The sequence below is a fragment of the Phodopus roborovskii genome, unplaced genomic scaffold (genome assembly GCF_943737965.1).
Source record: "Phodopus roborovskii unplaced genomic scaffold, PHOROB, whole genome shotgun sequence".
Lineage (NCBI taxonomy): Eukaryota > Metazoa > Chordata > Mammalia > Rodentia > Cricetidae > Phodopus > Phodopus roborovskii.
This window is the reverse complement of record NW_026126515.1, coordinates 2,865,001-2,879,432: the sequence shown is the minus strand read 5'-3', so window position 1 is coordinate 2,879,432 and position 14,432 is coordinate 2,865,001. Positions and strand designations below refer to the sequence as shown.

General features: G+C 46.5%; 1 protein-coding gene across 3 annotated transcripts in view; it reads right to left on the bottom strand.

Moving 5' to 3' along the window:
- The window catches only part of Smoc1 (SPARC related modular calcium binding 1), a 143,694-nt gene that overhangs the window by 66,947 nt on the left and 62,315 nt on the right, over positions 1–14,432 (bottom strand). For all 3 annotated transcript variants that reach the window (XM_051196240.1, XM_051196242.1, XM_051196241.1), the window contains exons 2-3: positions 7,481–7,646; positions 6,265–6,377 (exon numbers count right to left, since the gene is read on the bottom strand). In XM_051196240.1, coding sequence (XP_051052197.1) covers positions 6,265–6,377; positions 7,481–7,646 — 279 coding nt within the window. The remainder of the gene's footprint in view (positions 1–6,264; positions 6,378–7,480; positions 7,647–14,432) is intronic.

Genomic DNA, 14,432 nt, shown 5'->3' with positions numbered 1-14,432 from the left:
TATTTCCTTAGGGGAGATTTTTAAATAAAATTATTTCCTTGGAATAAATTCCTAGAAGTAAAATTGCAAGCTCCAATGTGAGCCCCTTTAAGACTTTTGACCCTATTGCAAAAGTGCACCATTACAAAACAGGAGCCAGTTGGCTTTCCCAATAGTAGCATAGGGGTAACCCATTCCCCCCCCCCATTCAACCCTGAATGCTACGATCTTCTCCTATTGCTACAAGTTTGACAAGCAAAATGATGCATCATTTGTGTGTGTGTGTGTGTGTGTGTGTGTGTGAGAGAGAGAGAGAGAGAGAGAGAGAGAGAGAGAGAGAGAGAGAGAGAGCCAGGCCAGTGTTGTTCCTCAAATACTGTACTGGATAATTTTATGTCATCTAGACACAAGCTAAAGTCATCTGAGAGGAGGGAACCTCAACTGAGAAAATGCTTTCATATGATCAGGCTGATAGCTGGGAAACCAACATAGGACCAACCCAGACTCCTGAACCTGGTCGTTAGGAGGACTGGGTAGTCAATGGGGTCTCTGGTATAAGTATAAGTCCCTAGTATATGAATGGACTTTGGGAGCCCTCCACATAGAGGGACACTCTCTCAGCCTAGACACATGGGGGAGGGCCTAGGCCCTGCTCCAAATGATATGACAGACTTTGAGGTCTCCCCATGGAAGGCCTCACCCTCCCTGGGGAGCAGAAAGGGGATGGGATGGGGGTTGGGAGGGGGACAGGGTAGGAGGGGAGGGTGAAGGAACTGGGATTGTATGTAAAACAAGCTTGTTGCAAATTTAAATAAAAATATTATCAAACTTGAAAAAAAAACTAAAAGAAACACAAAAAGTAAAAAGAAAATAAAATCAGGCTGTAGGCAAGGCTGTCTGGCATTTTCTTAATTAGTGATTGATGGGGGGGTGGCGGTGCTGGTCCATTGTGGGTGGTACCATCCCTGGGCAGATGGCCCTGGGGTCTATAAGTAAGCTGGCTAATCAAGCTATGAGAAGCAAGCCAGTGAGCAGCACTCCTCTATGGCCTGTGCATCAGCTCCTGTCTCCAGGTTCCTCCTGTTTGAGTTCCTGCCCCGACTTCCTTCAATGATGAACAGTGCTATGGGAGTGTAAGCCTGTTAGACCCTTTCCTCCCCAAGTTGCTTTGGTCATGGTGTTTCTTCATAGCAATAGAAACTCTAATTAAGACAGACGTCTTCTGTCTGCCTTGTTTTTTGAGACAGTGTCCTTGGTTGCTCAGAATCTTGCTGAGTGGGTGGGGCTGGCCAGCCATCCTTGCATCTTTTCCTCCCCAGGGCTGGGATCACAAACACCCTGTCACATGCAGCTTTGTACATGGGTTCTTGGAAGCAAGCTCAGGTCCTCATGCTTTAAGGCAAGTGTTTTACTCACTGAGCCATCTCCCCAACACCATCGTCATCATCTAGATTTATGTAATTTAATACATAATTTAACGAGTAGAGAAGAAGATTACATCATTCATATTCATTTATTGGCCATTTTCATCCTTTTTTCCTTTGGTGGTACCAGGGACTGAACCCAGGGCCTGGTGCAGGGAGCAAATGCTGTGTTACCATGCTACATTCCCAGCCTCGCTTACAGGCTAACATCTTATCACCTATGTCCTCCTTGTTGGTTTCTCTTGAGTACATTTTACTAGGCTTCTATTCCCTTTCAAATTGTAAGAGACACCTATACAAGGTTAGCTTCTTCTTCATTAAGGTTAATGCATATCATTTGTTTTCAGCTTACAGTGTTTATAATCAAAAATTTATATTTGTGTTTGTTTTCTCGTTTAAAAAAATGCATCCTGAGTTCTAGTCAATAGACTCATAAGTGGGCTTTGAAACATGAATTTCCAGCTACGCACACGCAGTCTTCAAGCAGCTACTTTGTCGAGTATCTTGCTATCTATTCTGCATAAGGCAGGGGTCACATTTTTTAATCCCTCATAGCAACCAGCACATAGCCCAAAACACAGTAGAGCTCAAAACGCCTGCCTGCCTGGGATAAAAAGATATTGTGTCTGGAGATTTGCTTTGAAGAAACTCAGTTTGGGATGGGAGACGAAAATGGGGCAAAGATGAAACAGGACTGGCCACGTGTCAATCATTGTTGAAAGAGGTGATGGGTACATGGCGCTCATTATTCTATTATGCCTACTCTTTTGTACTTCTTTAAAATTTCCATAATCAAAGGGGTTTTTTTTTAATGTGTGTTTGATTGATTAGGCAACAAGAGAGGGAACTTCTGGGATAACAACGGTGGAGAAAATGAAATGCATATGCATCAGGGTCACTTCTGCACAAAAACATCATGAGCCCCAAAGTTAATCAGCTAGAGTAAAAACCCCTTCCAGCTCAGTGACCTCAAACTGCTACTCACCCCCCTCCAGACTCTCAGCTTTTCTTTATACAAAGGCATTAAGACGTACGTAGAATCAGCGGGAATAAAACTCTGGCTGGCACCAGCACACTCAACAGTGACCATCATTGTCATCCAGTGATGAATGATGCCTGACAAACTCCCACTACCCCTTCCTGGTGGTGGTCATTCAACTCCCGGGCACCACAGCTAAGATTTCAGCTAAACAGTTTGGGCAGTAAACAAACACTTGGCAGAGACATTGGTAGAACAGACATTAGGAATTATGTCCCTGGTATCCAGAGAAGAAATAGACATCACTACTATGAAGGACAAAGCCTGGATTAACTGGCTTCACTCCAGGTCCCCAAAGAGCTGAACCACAGTATCTCAACGATGCATTCAAGAAATCAGAGAGACAAAGCCCTTCCAAAATAGGTTTGAATTTTTGAACAAATACTGACATCACCCCTGGGGGGGGGGGTGACAAGACTGAAACCATGCCTGAGAGAGCTCAATAAAGTGATTCCACCTTGAAAGCACAAGGTCCTAAATTTGACCACAGAACCCACATAAAAAGACTAGACACAGTGGCATGCCCTTGTGAGCCCAGTGCTCTAGGGGCAGAGAGACATGCAGATGGTCCATGGGCTTACAGGCCAGCCTAAGCTAACTGGTGAGTTCCAGGCCAGTGAGAGGCTCTGCCTCAAAACCCAAGGTGGATGTTTCCAAAAGGAACAATACCCAAGATTTCCAATGGCCTATGTGCGCACACACACGTACATATGTACATGCGCAACCATACACACATGTGTACATGGGTACATATGCAACCATATACACGTGTTTGCATATGCATATGCACAAAAAGTACATATACAACCATACACAAATGTATACCTGCCCCACACATAAACACATACGCACAAAATACCTGTGTCTGGATGAAAGCCTCAGATTTAGTGGTCTGGGACTGCCCTAAGTACTGAGACCTGGGGGGTTGTACAAGCAACCTCTCCAGTGCAAACAAAGATGAGCCAACCCTGTGTGAGCTGAGGCTGGGTATAGGGAGGACAGAGGACATGGGGGGAACAAAGAAAAAAGAAGAAGCCAGCAAAGTCCCCACATGAGCCTCATTAAAGCTCATTCAGTCATGTGGCCTCCAGCTGTGCCTCACACCAGATAAAGCCAATCCCAACCAAGTAGCAATTCCCAGGACTAAGGAATGCTACTAACTCCAGGATGCACACATGCCAATATTCTAAGGAATATTAGAGCCATGTAGCTTGCCTCTGAGCGCCTTAGGGAGATTAAAAAAAAAAAAAAAAAAAAAAGGCTGACTGAGTGATGACAGCCCATGGGGGAAGGAGGCAGGCATTCTGTCTCACTCTGTCTCACAGCATTCTGGCCACTCATCAGAGTGACTGAATCACACTCAGAGTGGCACTTCTGTGAAGTTACTGCAGCATCTTTGATAGTCGGCTTGGGGTGGGGGGGGGTGCACAAGCTTCTATTTAATTCATTTGAGCCGAGATGGTCTACTGACTGGCTGCCTGTCTGCCCATCACAAGCTGATCGGGCCTGAACTGGGGACACATGGCAGCGCTTAGCCTGTCACAGGAGCAAGGGATACCTGACAATCTGCACTTCAGGGCACTCTCATTTAGCAAGTCAGCCTGGACTAATCTGGAAGTTCCTTTCCTTTAGCAAACACCACCTGGTCGGGCCTGGCCTCGCAGAACAAAAGCTGGCCAGTGGCTGTCTGTCATGAGACAGCAAACACTTCAGAATCGGGAGGGCAGAGGTCAACCACTCTCATAAGCAACACATTCAGGACCGCATGAGCTTGCAGAAGGAAGAAAGCAGCTGCCTTCAGCTGCGCCCCCTCCCATCACCTTTCCCCTCAGGAAGGTCTGATTTCCCCTCTGAGGGTATGGCTGCTCAACTGCACTTTCAAACACAAAGGGCACCACATTCTTTTTACTGGAATAAATACCACACTTAAAAATTCATAAGAGGGAGGGCTCAAGAATCTCCAAGCTTGGGAAGTTTCACCCAAAAGCTCTGGGCTCCCTCCCTCCACTCTTAAGTAGCACCACTGCCACCCCTAAGACCTTAGGAAGATCTAAGTTGGAGACCCACAGTGGAGATGGGAACGGCAACGAAGATGCTGATAATCATTTAGGTGCCCATATGTCCCAAGAGTTTCACATGGGTTAGCTCATCTAACCCCCATCACAGCCTTACAAGGGAAGTGAAATAATAACCACTAATGATAGTAATATGCCATGCATAACATAAGAGTAATATATAACGCTATGACATCACAATAATGAATCACATATATATATATATAACATGACAATCATGAAGAAAATCGCCTCTGATTTGTTTTTTGTTTTGGGGTTTTTTGTTTGTTTGTTTGTTTGTTTTCAGATAAGCACCCTGAGAAACTGGGTAACTTGCCTGTGTGGGTTGGCCTCAAGCCCAGGCGGTCAGCCCCAACATGCAGAGTGTACCAACCACGGCCCTAGACTGCGTCTTCCTAGTGCTCATCTCAGAGCCTCCTTTGAGTCTGCCAGTTTGGAGAGCAGAAGAACATAGGGATCTTTGGTGTGCTCTCGACTTGAACCCAACTGTCCACTACAAGGCATGACCATGCATGCATCTTCCGTAAATACAGATAATGGCACTACCTCCCATGACTGTGCGAAGCTTTAAACAGGAAATGAAAACAAGCACGTCCCCCAGGGCTGATGGCCAAGGTCACTTTATCCCTCTGCTCTCCAGCCTGATTACAAGTTTGAGTCAACTGAGAAACATTTACAACATCGAATTGCAACCCCCCACCAACCATCCCTCTGTTACTACCCAAGAGGGCACTGGTCCACAATCAGTAATGCCCTAGACCTCACCAGGAAGTAAAAGCTGAAGACCCTTTGACCAACAGCCACCCTGGGCCCCCTCATCCAGAATTACAGAGCGGCTTTCAAAACCTTGAGGTTGTCACCTTCATCCCTGAAAATGTAGATTCCCTCTAAACGTTGCTCTACTGGATAGGAGCACTCTGGAGTGAGGGGTGGGGGGACATGATCAGGTACGGGGGACAATCCCCAACCTGCCTAAGCGTACAATGTTCTGTGCATCTCCCTACTCTTGTCCCAACAGCATCTTCATGCATCTGCCACATGTCCAGACTCACGGAAGCCTCTCATCTCCTGGGCCCTGGGGAGCAGTCTAGAAGCTTTCTCCAGAGGCACCTTCTGTCCCACCCCTGCCCGTGTGGAACATATCCTCCCTGCTTTCTCACAAAAGCCCTAGCCAGAAGACCGAGCAGAAGTGGAGCTACTGAAAGGGTATTTAAAAACCTCAGTTTGTGAGCATAGCCACACACACAGTCCGGAGCTGTGGTACACTCTGTGCTCAAAGAGGGTGCTGCTTCGTTCAAGGAGAGAGAGAGGGAGTGTGTGTGTGTGTGTGTGTGTGTGTGTGTGTGTGTGTGTGTGTGTGTGTGAATATTGATAAACAGTGAAGGGAATACAGGGGTTGCCTGTGGAAACTGGCAAGGGAAAGAGAAAATAATCAGCCCACATAGGACAGAAGAGAAAAAAAATGGAGGTCTGGCCCTCAGAAAAGACAGCCAGCAGGGAGGACGGAGACCTAGCCATGCCAGTTTCCTGGCTCAGACTCCCATGCATCTTGTCACGGCCCTCTGCCAGTTGGCAAGGAGCAGCATGGAGGGCCCAGGAGGGGAAAGGCAGTACAGAGGGGGTGAAGAGCCACTCACCCAGCCCTTTCCCAGAAAATGAAGGTGCCCAATCACTCTAGCACTTTCTGGACACCGCCCTTCTCCTCAGTCCAGCAAGAGACCGGGAAACCCATCTGAGGCCTCCTCACCTGTGTAAAGGAGCCATCCTCGCCACACTCTGGGACAAACACGGCCTCCTGAGGCTTCTTGGCCTGTTCCAAGGCCTGAGCCCTCTCCAGGCGACACTTGCTCTGGCCAGCATCTAAACGGGGAGAGGAGTACATTGTATGTTTCCCTTGGATTCCACACAGAAGCCAGCGCCCAAAATGGCTACCCCATGGCAGGAACACTGAGCAACACCCTCCACCCCGGAGGAGGGGCGCTCACCCACTGATGGACAGTGAGAGCAGCCCCTGTGCCCACGGATGCTGCTTGAGCTCACCTTCCTCTTATTGCTATACTTAGAAAAGTTAGAGGAGAAAGCCCAGGCTTTCATTTTTTTCTCCTCCCAAATGTCCCTTTGCTCATGGGATGAGAGGTGGTTTCCACTGCCATTAATATTCCCAGGCTTTTCTAAAACTAATAATTGCAGGAACTGCAAAAAAAAAAAAAAAAGAGAGTGATGGTGCACGTCTTTAATGCCAGTCCTAGTAAGGTGCTAAGGGAAAGCCTGTAGTCAACCTGGGCTACATAGTGAGTGAGTGCCAGGCTGGCCAGGGCTACATACAATGCTAGGGCTTTCTTGAGAAACCAAATATCTGGGACAGCCTGCTAGCCTCCTGCATTTCCTGTGATGGCTTTGGGCAATTGAGGGTCACAGGCTCATCTATCTACAGGACTCAGGAAAGCAACACTGATTATGTCTAAGAAGACCCATACTCAGTGCTCAGAAGTCAGAAGGAGGATTGGGGAATGTAGCAAACCAGAAAGCAAGCTCTGCTTTAGGGACTGGAAGTTCCTCAGCTCTGGCTATGTGTCGTTTTGCTCAAGCAAACCTGATGATTTTGGAAGAGAGGAACAGAAAGTCAGATTTGTTGTGGTTGAATCTCCCAAATTTCAAATGTTATCTCAAATAGTTCTCATATTTTAAAGCAGATCAAGCAAAAACATTTCCGTGAACCGCCATTTTGAAATCCCTATTCCAGGGCCAGCAGTACTGTACCATGCCTCCATTTTGAAACAAAACCACAAACAAGGCACTGGCCAGACAGCCCCTTGCTTCCCTGCCCTCTTCCTTCCTCCACACTGATGGAAGTCATAGAGGGATAGAAGAGCAAGCCAAAAGCATTCACGTTCCAATGAGGCCATCACTGTGCAGGAGCTGAGGTCCCAGAAGCCTCTGCTGGCTGAGTGTGGGTCACTCACCTTTGCATCGACCTCGATGGACCACGCCCAGGGCTGGGTCCCGACACTTGGCTCTCTGGAACTCACACATGGACTCATAGGACCTGCCATCAGAGGCGCAGATGGGTTTGGCTTGAGTCCTGGAGCAGTGGAGGTTGCATTGAGGATCACGGTCACTTATTAGAAACTACATTAGGAGACAAAAAGATGGAAAGGCACAGAGGTTACTTTTGCAAAAAAAAAAAAAAAAAAAAGGGAGAAACCCATGGCTTATAATATTGGCTTGTCCTTAGTGAGTAAATCCCAGGTAAATCTTGTATAAAACCCTAGAGATGTAGGAACCAAACAGATACCAAATCTATCTGATGAAGGCTTCCTGTATACAGCCTAAGGACAGTGAGGTCCATTTACTGACCATAAACAGGCTGTATCAAGTAATCCACATGCGGGATCTTGTCAGTCTTCACAACTACCCTGTGAAATAGAACCCTTAACTTAAGTGAACCACAACCTAGAAAGGTGTGACAGGACCAATGTCACACAGCTGTGAGGAGTGGGGAATCTCAGGCCAAGCCTGAATCTGTGGGAATAAAATCAAAGACTTAACCTGCAAGACAGTTGTCCTTTCCACCCACAGGGATGGCTACTACAGGGATGGCCACTATTTAGAATTCTTTAAAACCAGTACTTTAATGGGGGATGTCCTTCTGTACATATGTTTCTCTAATTGGTTGATGAATAAAACACTGCTTGGTCAATAGGGCAGGAAGATAGGCAGGACTAGGAGACGAGGAGAATTCTGGGAAAGTAGGCAGAGATAGACTGCAAAAAGACGCCATGTAGAGACCAGGAAGATAGGATGCACTAGGCATTCTCGGTAAGATAAGGCCATGTAGAAATCCATAGATTGGTAGTTATGGGTTAATAATTAAGATGGCGCTAACCAATAAGAAGCCCTAGCCAATGGCCAACAGTTTAATAAGTAATAAGTCTCTGTGTGTTTATTTGGGGCTAAAGTGGCAGCAGGACCTGGTGGGACAAAGAAACTCTAACAACAGTACTCAGTCTCCAATGTCTGTGTGGAAAGCTTTATGTATTAAATATTAGCACTGAACCCCCAGATCTATCACCTGATCATTGATCTCTAGGGGAATACATATAAGCTTAGTGAATGTCTGTAAGAAAGTTATTTCCTGATTTCAAAACCAGCAATGATGATAATCAGCTTGGGAAATACTGAGTCAAACAGAATTCTTCAGGATCGGAATTCTCAGACACCTCACTAAACCTTTGTGCACATGGACCCTCCAAGCCCTACGGGGACTTAAAGGTAACTAACCACAAAGTATTCACCACTTCTCCCACTGAGCTGCAGAATCAAGCCTACAGCTGAACTGCTCTTGGTTATTTATTTATTATTTAACCAGTTTAAAACTACAAAAGTGATGCCTGGAGACGTCACTGAGCCATACAGCTAGGTTCTTGCAGCTTCCTGCAGCATTCCCACTATGGTCAGCATGTGTGAAAAGCACCAGAAGAAAAAATATGCCAGGCACAGGAACTGTGAGTGAAAACACCTTGTGATGAGTGTGATCCAGTTGTCAACTGACGGCAACGATCAGAGATGAAAAGGAGAAGGACCACCCAGCTGAGTCCAGTCCTGAAACAAACTGGGACTGGCCCTGCTAATCTGATGTTTTGAGCTGGCACACTTTTCGGTTGTGCCCTACAGCAATTAGTAGCAAGACTAAGAAGCGTATTTGACAATGAATCCTCCAGACTTATCAAACCAGAGACCCCTTTGTCAGTGAACCACTGTTAACAGCTGTAATTGCTCAAGTACAACCTGTGGCCCCTGGAGAGGCCAGCTAGGACTGGGTGGGACCCACAGCAGAGCCCTGGACAGACACAGAGGTTCTCAGCCTTCCTAATGTTGCAGCCCTTTAATACAGTTCTCCATATTGTGGTGACCCCCAACCATAAAATGATTTGTTGCTACTCCATATCTGTAATTTTGCTACTGATATGAATTGTAATATAATATCTGATATGCAAGATATCTGGTATGAAACCCCCAAAGGGGTCATGACCCCTTTGAGTACTGCTGCCATAAGCTCACTAGTAGGACTTGAAGGCATGATGCCTGGCAAGATCATGAACACACCTGTGATTTTGGGCACTACTGGTGATGGCAGTATAACTGCCCCAGGTGCACAGATGGTAGACGGTGTGGCGGCAGGTCTAGCTGGGATGTACTGTAGTCCCACTGTGTGAAGCTATGGTAGAAGGTGTGAGTACAGACCTAGCTGGGATGTACTGTAGTCCCACTGTGTGAAGCTATGGTAGAAGGTGTGAGTACAGGTCTAGCTGGGATGTACTGTAGTCCCACTGTGTGAAGCTATGGTAGAAGGTGTGAGTACAGACCTAGCTGGGATGTACTGTAGTCCCACTGTGTGAAGCTATGGTAGAAGGTGTGAGTACAGGTCTAGCTGGGATGTACTGTAGTCCCACTGTGTGAAGCTATGGTAGAAGGTGTGAGTACAGGTCTAGCTGGGATGTACTGTAGTCCCACTGTGTGAAGCTATGGTAGAAGGTGTGAGTACAGACCTAGCTGGGATGTACTGTAGTCCCACTGTGTGAAGCTATGGTAGAAGGTATGAGTACAGACCTAGCTGGGATGTACTGTAGTCCCACTGTGTGAAGCTATGGTAGAAGGTGTGAGTACAGACCTAGCTGGGATGTACTGTAGTCCCACTGTGTGAAGCTATGGTAGAAGGTGTGAGTACAGACCTAGCTGGGATGTACTGTAGTCCCACCGTGTGAAGCTATGGTAGAAGGTGTGAGTACAGACCTAGCTGGGATGTACTGTAGTCCCACTGTGTGAAGCTATGGTAGAAGGTGTGAGTACAGACCTAGCTGGGATGTACTGTAGTCCCACTGTGTGAAGCAAATAGCTAAGAGCCTGATGACATTTTCACAAAACCACAAAAAGAAAATGCTGAAAACAATTGCCCACCACAAACATTTGAAGAACCCTACATGCCTTTCATTCCACAGAACACACCCCAGCTTCAGAGTCCCGCCATGACTCTGTACTAGGGCAGGATTCTCAGTGCAGGGAGGTAGCAGTGAGGAGGGACAGTGTGGTTTGGTCTCTCAGAAGCCTATGGTCACCACACTGAGGGTGCCTTAATGGGAATGAAGGAAGCGTCCACCTGACCTCTGCATACCAACCTCAGACCTGGATTCCTGCTTAAAACTCTTGAGGTATCCAACTGCCACTGGGACAGATCAAGGGTGTTCCAGGTTGACAGTGACCCCAGGCCCCTCCCTGACCACTGTGCTGGCATCTCTGTGTCCCTTGCTTACCACTGCTTAGCTCCAGTTTCCCCTGGGCCTCCAGATGTGCCCCTCCTCCATCTGTTCTCGCCCTGCTCTGCCTTTGGGCGCCCACCTTTTTTCAGAGGCTTCTCCAACTCCCACAGGTAAGAATAGTCCCCATCACAATCTCTCACAACTCATGCTTCCTATATGGTCTAAGATGATGAATGTATTTGTGTAACTGGATTGACAATGGGAGCTAAGAGGTTGGAGGAAAAGACATGGCTAGAAGAAGTCAGGGTTCAGAGGCTGCTGATGGGTGTCTGGGAGGCCTGTTACTATACAGCTCAGTTCTGGTAATTCCACGTGAGAAGTACCCCTGATGGCTATATTCGTTCCACAAGTAGTCAACCAGTCCAGCATTGTGCTTAGAAGCTTGGATGTCTTTTCCTCCAACATCTCCATGGTATTATAGCAGGCAGAAGTGGCTCAGAGTTCCCTGCCTTGATGTCACCTCAGAACAGAAGGATCTTGAGGGCAGGGAGATCCAGTCTGAGGCTCTTAGTTCCCAACTTGGAGCCAGATCTCCGCAGCAGAGTGGGTTCCGGCCTACTGTGTTGGTCTGTAGTGTGAGCAGCAGTGTGGCCTGGCCGTTGGGAGCATGAAGGCAGACCATGGGCATAGATTCCAGCACCCACACAGACACTGTGAGTCTTGGGGGAGTTGCCTGTGTTTTCTGGCCCTGAGACAATGTTTTCTCATACGCAATAATGAAGATATTAACATTGTCCTGCCTTGTGTTCTTGTGAAGATCAAATTAGCTGACAGCGCCTAAATCATCTGTAAGTTTTTGCTCATCTTTGAAATTTAAACAGTGTGGTTTTCTTTTTAAGAGAACACACCAAGGGAGAGACAAAGTTTCTTTTTAAACCAGCAGAGGTTGCCTTGTCTGCTCCGCAGCTCACAGAGGACAGCTACAGGCGTCACCATGGCATTGAACTACCGGTCATAAATTCAGTTTGGAAATGGCTTGTTCTGAGCCAAAAGAGACTCAGGGCAGCTGTGCCAGAGACCAGCCTGACAACAAAGGGAGCACTCTATCCACAAACAGACAGGTTACAGAGTCTCAGAACCCCACCTTCCCAGCCCATGGAGGTGGTCTCAGTGTCAGTAGGGCTCCCACAAGATGCCTGTCTCAAATTTACTGGCCCCTGAGGTGTTATAAAAACTTCGAGGACAGCACAGGGCGGTGACTAAAGACCATCTTCAATCAACTGTAGACCCTCATTTTTGTGTGTTTTGGGAACTGTGTGTATTTGTGCCTGTTTTCAAAACACAGGCTGAGCTCTGTAAAATGCCCTCACAGAAGAGATCACCCTTCATTCTCGAATACTCAGAATGAGGTGGTCCTCCCATCTGCCCAGTGACTCTGCAGCCAGGAAGCCAGGATAAGGGAGGACACCAGAGAAAGAAGCAACACACGCAGCATAGACTCTGCCCATGGTGAACTTCGGCTCTAGAATAAGACACCAGGCGAGCAGTTACCATACTAACATGTGACCAGGAAAACTAAAGGGGATATGATCTTAGAAGCTTGCAATACTACAGAGCCACACAGTTCCAATGAATCTTCCTGACAATGGAATGCTCTGTCTAACACACTGGCCACAGAACACATATGATTACATAGCAAATGCAACTAAGGGACCAAATACGTAGTTGTGTTTAATTTCAGATGATTATGTGTAAATGGTAGCTACCATATGCAATAGCCCAGCCATGAAGCTAATAAACCAGGAGGAGGATGGTCCTTAACTGTGTTTTTGTTTCTGTTTTCTGAAACAGGGTCTCACTATGTCACCCAGTCTGGCTTTGACCTTGCATTCTCCTTGCTTTAGTTTCCCAAGTGTGCATGACCATAACTGCTCTTAAGTGAGAATTTCCTAGAGCCAGGCTAAGACTCATTGAACTAAAGCAAAGAGAATAATTGAATAATTTCTGCATTCTGAAAACAGACTGTGACTCAACTTTATCATAGTCCACATGAAGTCCTGAGGGTAGTTTTTTTTCCCATCTTGCAGATCACAGTAGGTACAGGCTGGAATCACTGAATGGATGTTTATGGTCAGTGCTCACAGCACACAGATAAAACTCAGAAAAACTGAAGCAACAATGATCGGCAGGAATTTTTGACGATGGCAATAGGACCAATTATTCTCCCCCAATTATCCAAACACTTAGTCATTTCCTTTAAGGATGAAACTACATTTTTATTAAAAAAGAAAAACTCCTTCCTAACCAAAAGACAAGAAAAGCAAAATAATAATGATGTTAAATATGATTGCAAAATATAAAAACCAAACAAAGGTTCAGGACAATTGTACAGCTGGGATTGTCTGTCCCACGCCTTCTCCCTGGGGACTGGATAATTCCAAACATTGTGTGTTGTGCTCATATTTGCAAAGTGGGACAGACACTTGACACACATATAAACAAGTCACCCTCCCTATTAGAAAGGCTACTCACCAGGGACTTCCTTTTCCATGGGGAGGAACAAGGGCAGATGAAAATCAAGGCTGGACCAATAATCCCTTCCATCTGAAATGCAGACTGGTCCCTGCCTTTCAGTCTCCAGCAGAGCAAAGTTAAAAAAAAAAAAAAAAAAAAAAGCCCTGCTGCAGCTTCTGCCCAAAGAGACCACCCCAACACCACAAGCTGTGTCAGATTTGACTGGCTGCCAAGTTTTCATGACAATGTGGTGAACAGAGCCAGCCTAAGGCTTAATCTGGGAGAAGATGTCCAATTCTAACACAAACAGCTCTCTAGCCTTAACTTCCACCTGCTATTTTGTTATTTTATCATCATTATGATATGTGTGCTCGTGCGTGCGCGCGCGCGCGCGCACACACACACACACACAAGTCAGAAGAGGGTATCAGTTCATCTGGCACTGAAGTTACAGGCAGCTGTGAGTTGCCCAGTGTGGGTTCTGGGATCCAAACTTGGGTCTATGGAAAAGCCACAAGCACTCCTAACCACTGAGCTCTCCGGCCTCCTACCCCATCTAAATTTTTAGACACCTGTTTATCTGATAACAGAGATGTTTTTCTAGTTTTCTCAACTGTTAAAGAGGTAGCAAAAGTCATACTAAACAATCTAGTCAGTGGGTTTGGGAGAAGGAAGCCTACATTATGGTGTAGGAGTGACATTTCTCTTTGTAATAGCATACTCAAAATTCACAAACTAAATCCAAACTGATTTGAGGCCCACGAATTCACATATAGCACAGCTCCTTTTCATTTCCGTTTTTTCCCATTGTTAGAAAGCAAACCACCCCGAGTTTAATAGCCTTGAAAAATTTGCTTCTCATAACTCTGCAGGCTGGCAGGGCTCAGCTGGGAGGTTCTTCTGCTCCACATAGTAGCAGCAGAGGTAGTGAGCTTGACTGAGTTTGACCAGGAGCTTAGCCAACACTGGAACATCTCCCATGGCTCCACTTGCTGACCTTATCTGGGATGTCGGGAAAGCTGTGGACTGGCTAGGACTCTCTTATCCATCACGACTCATTTAGTTACCTCTCACCTGTTCGACTCTCTGACACCAGTCTTCCCCTTCCCATTAAGTCCCAATTCCACACTGGAACGAGCTGCCA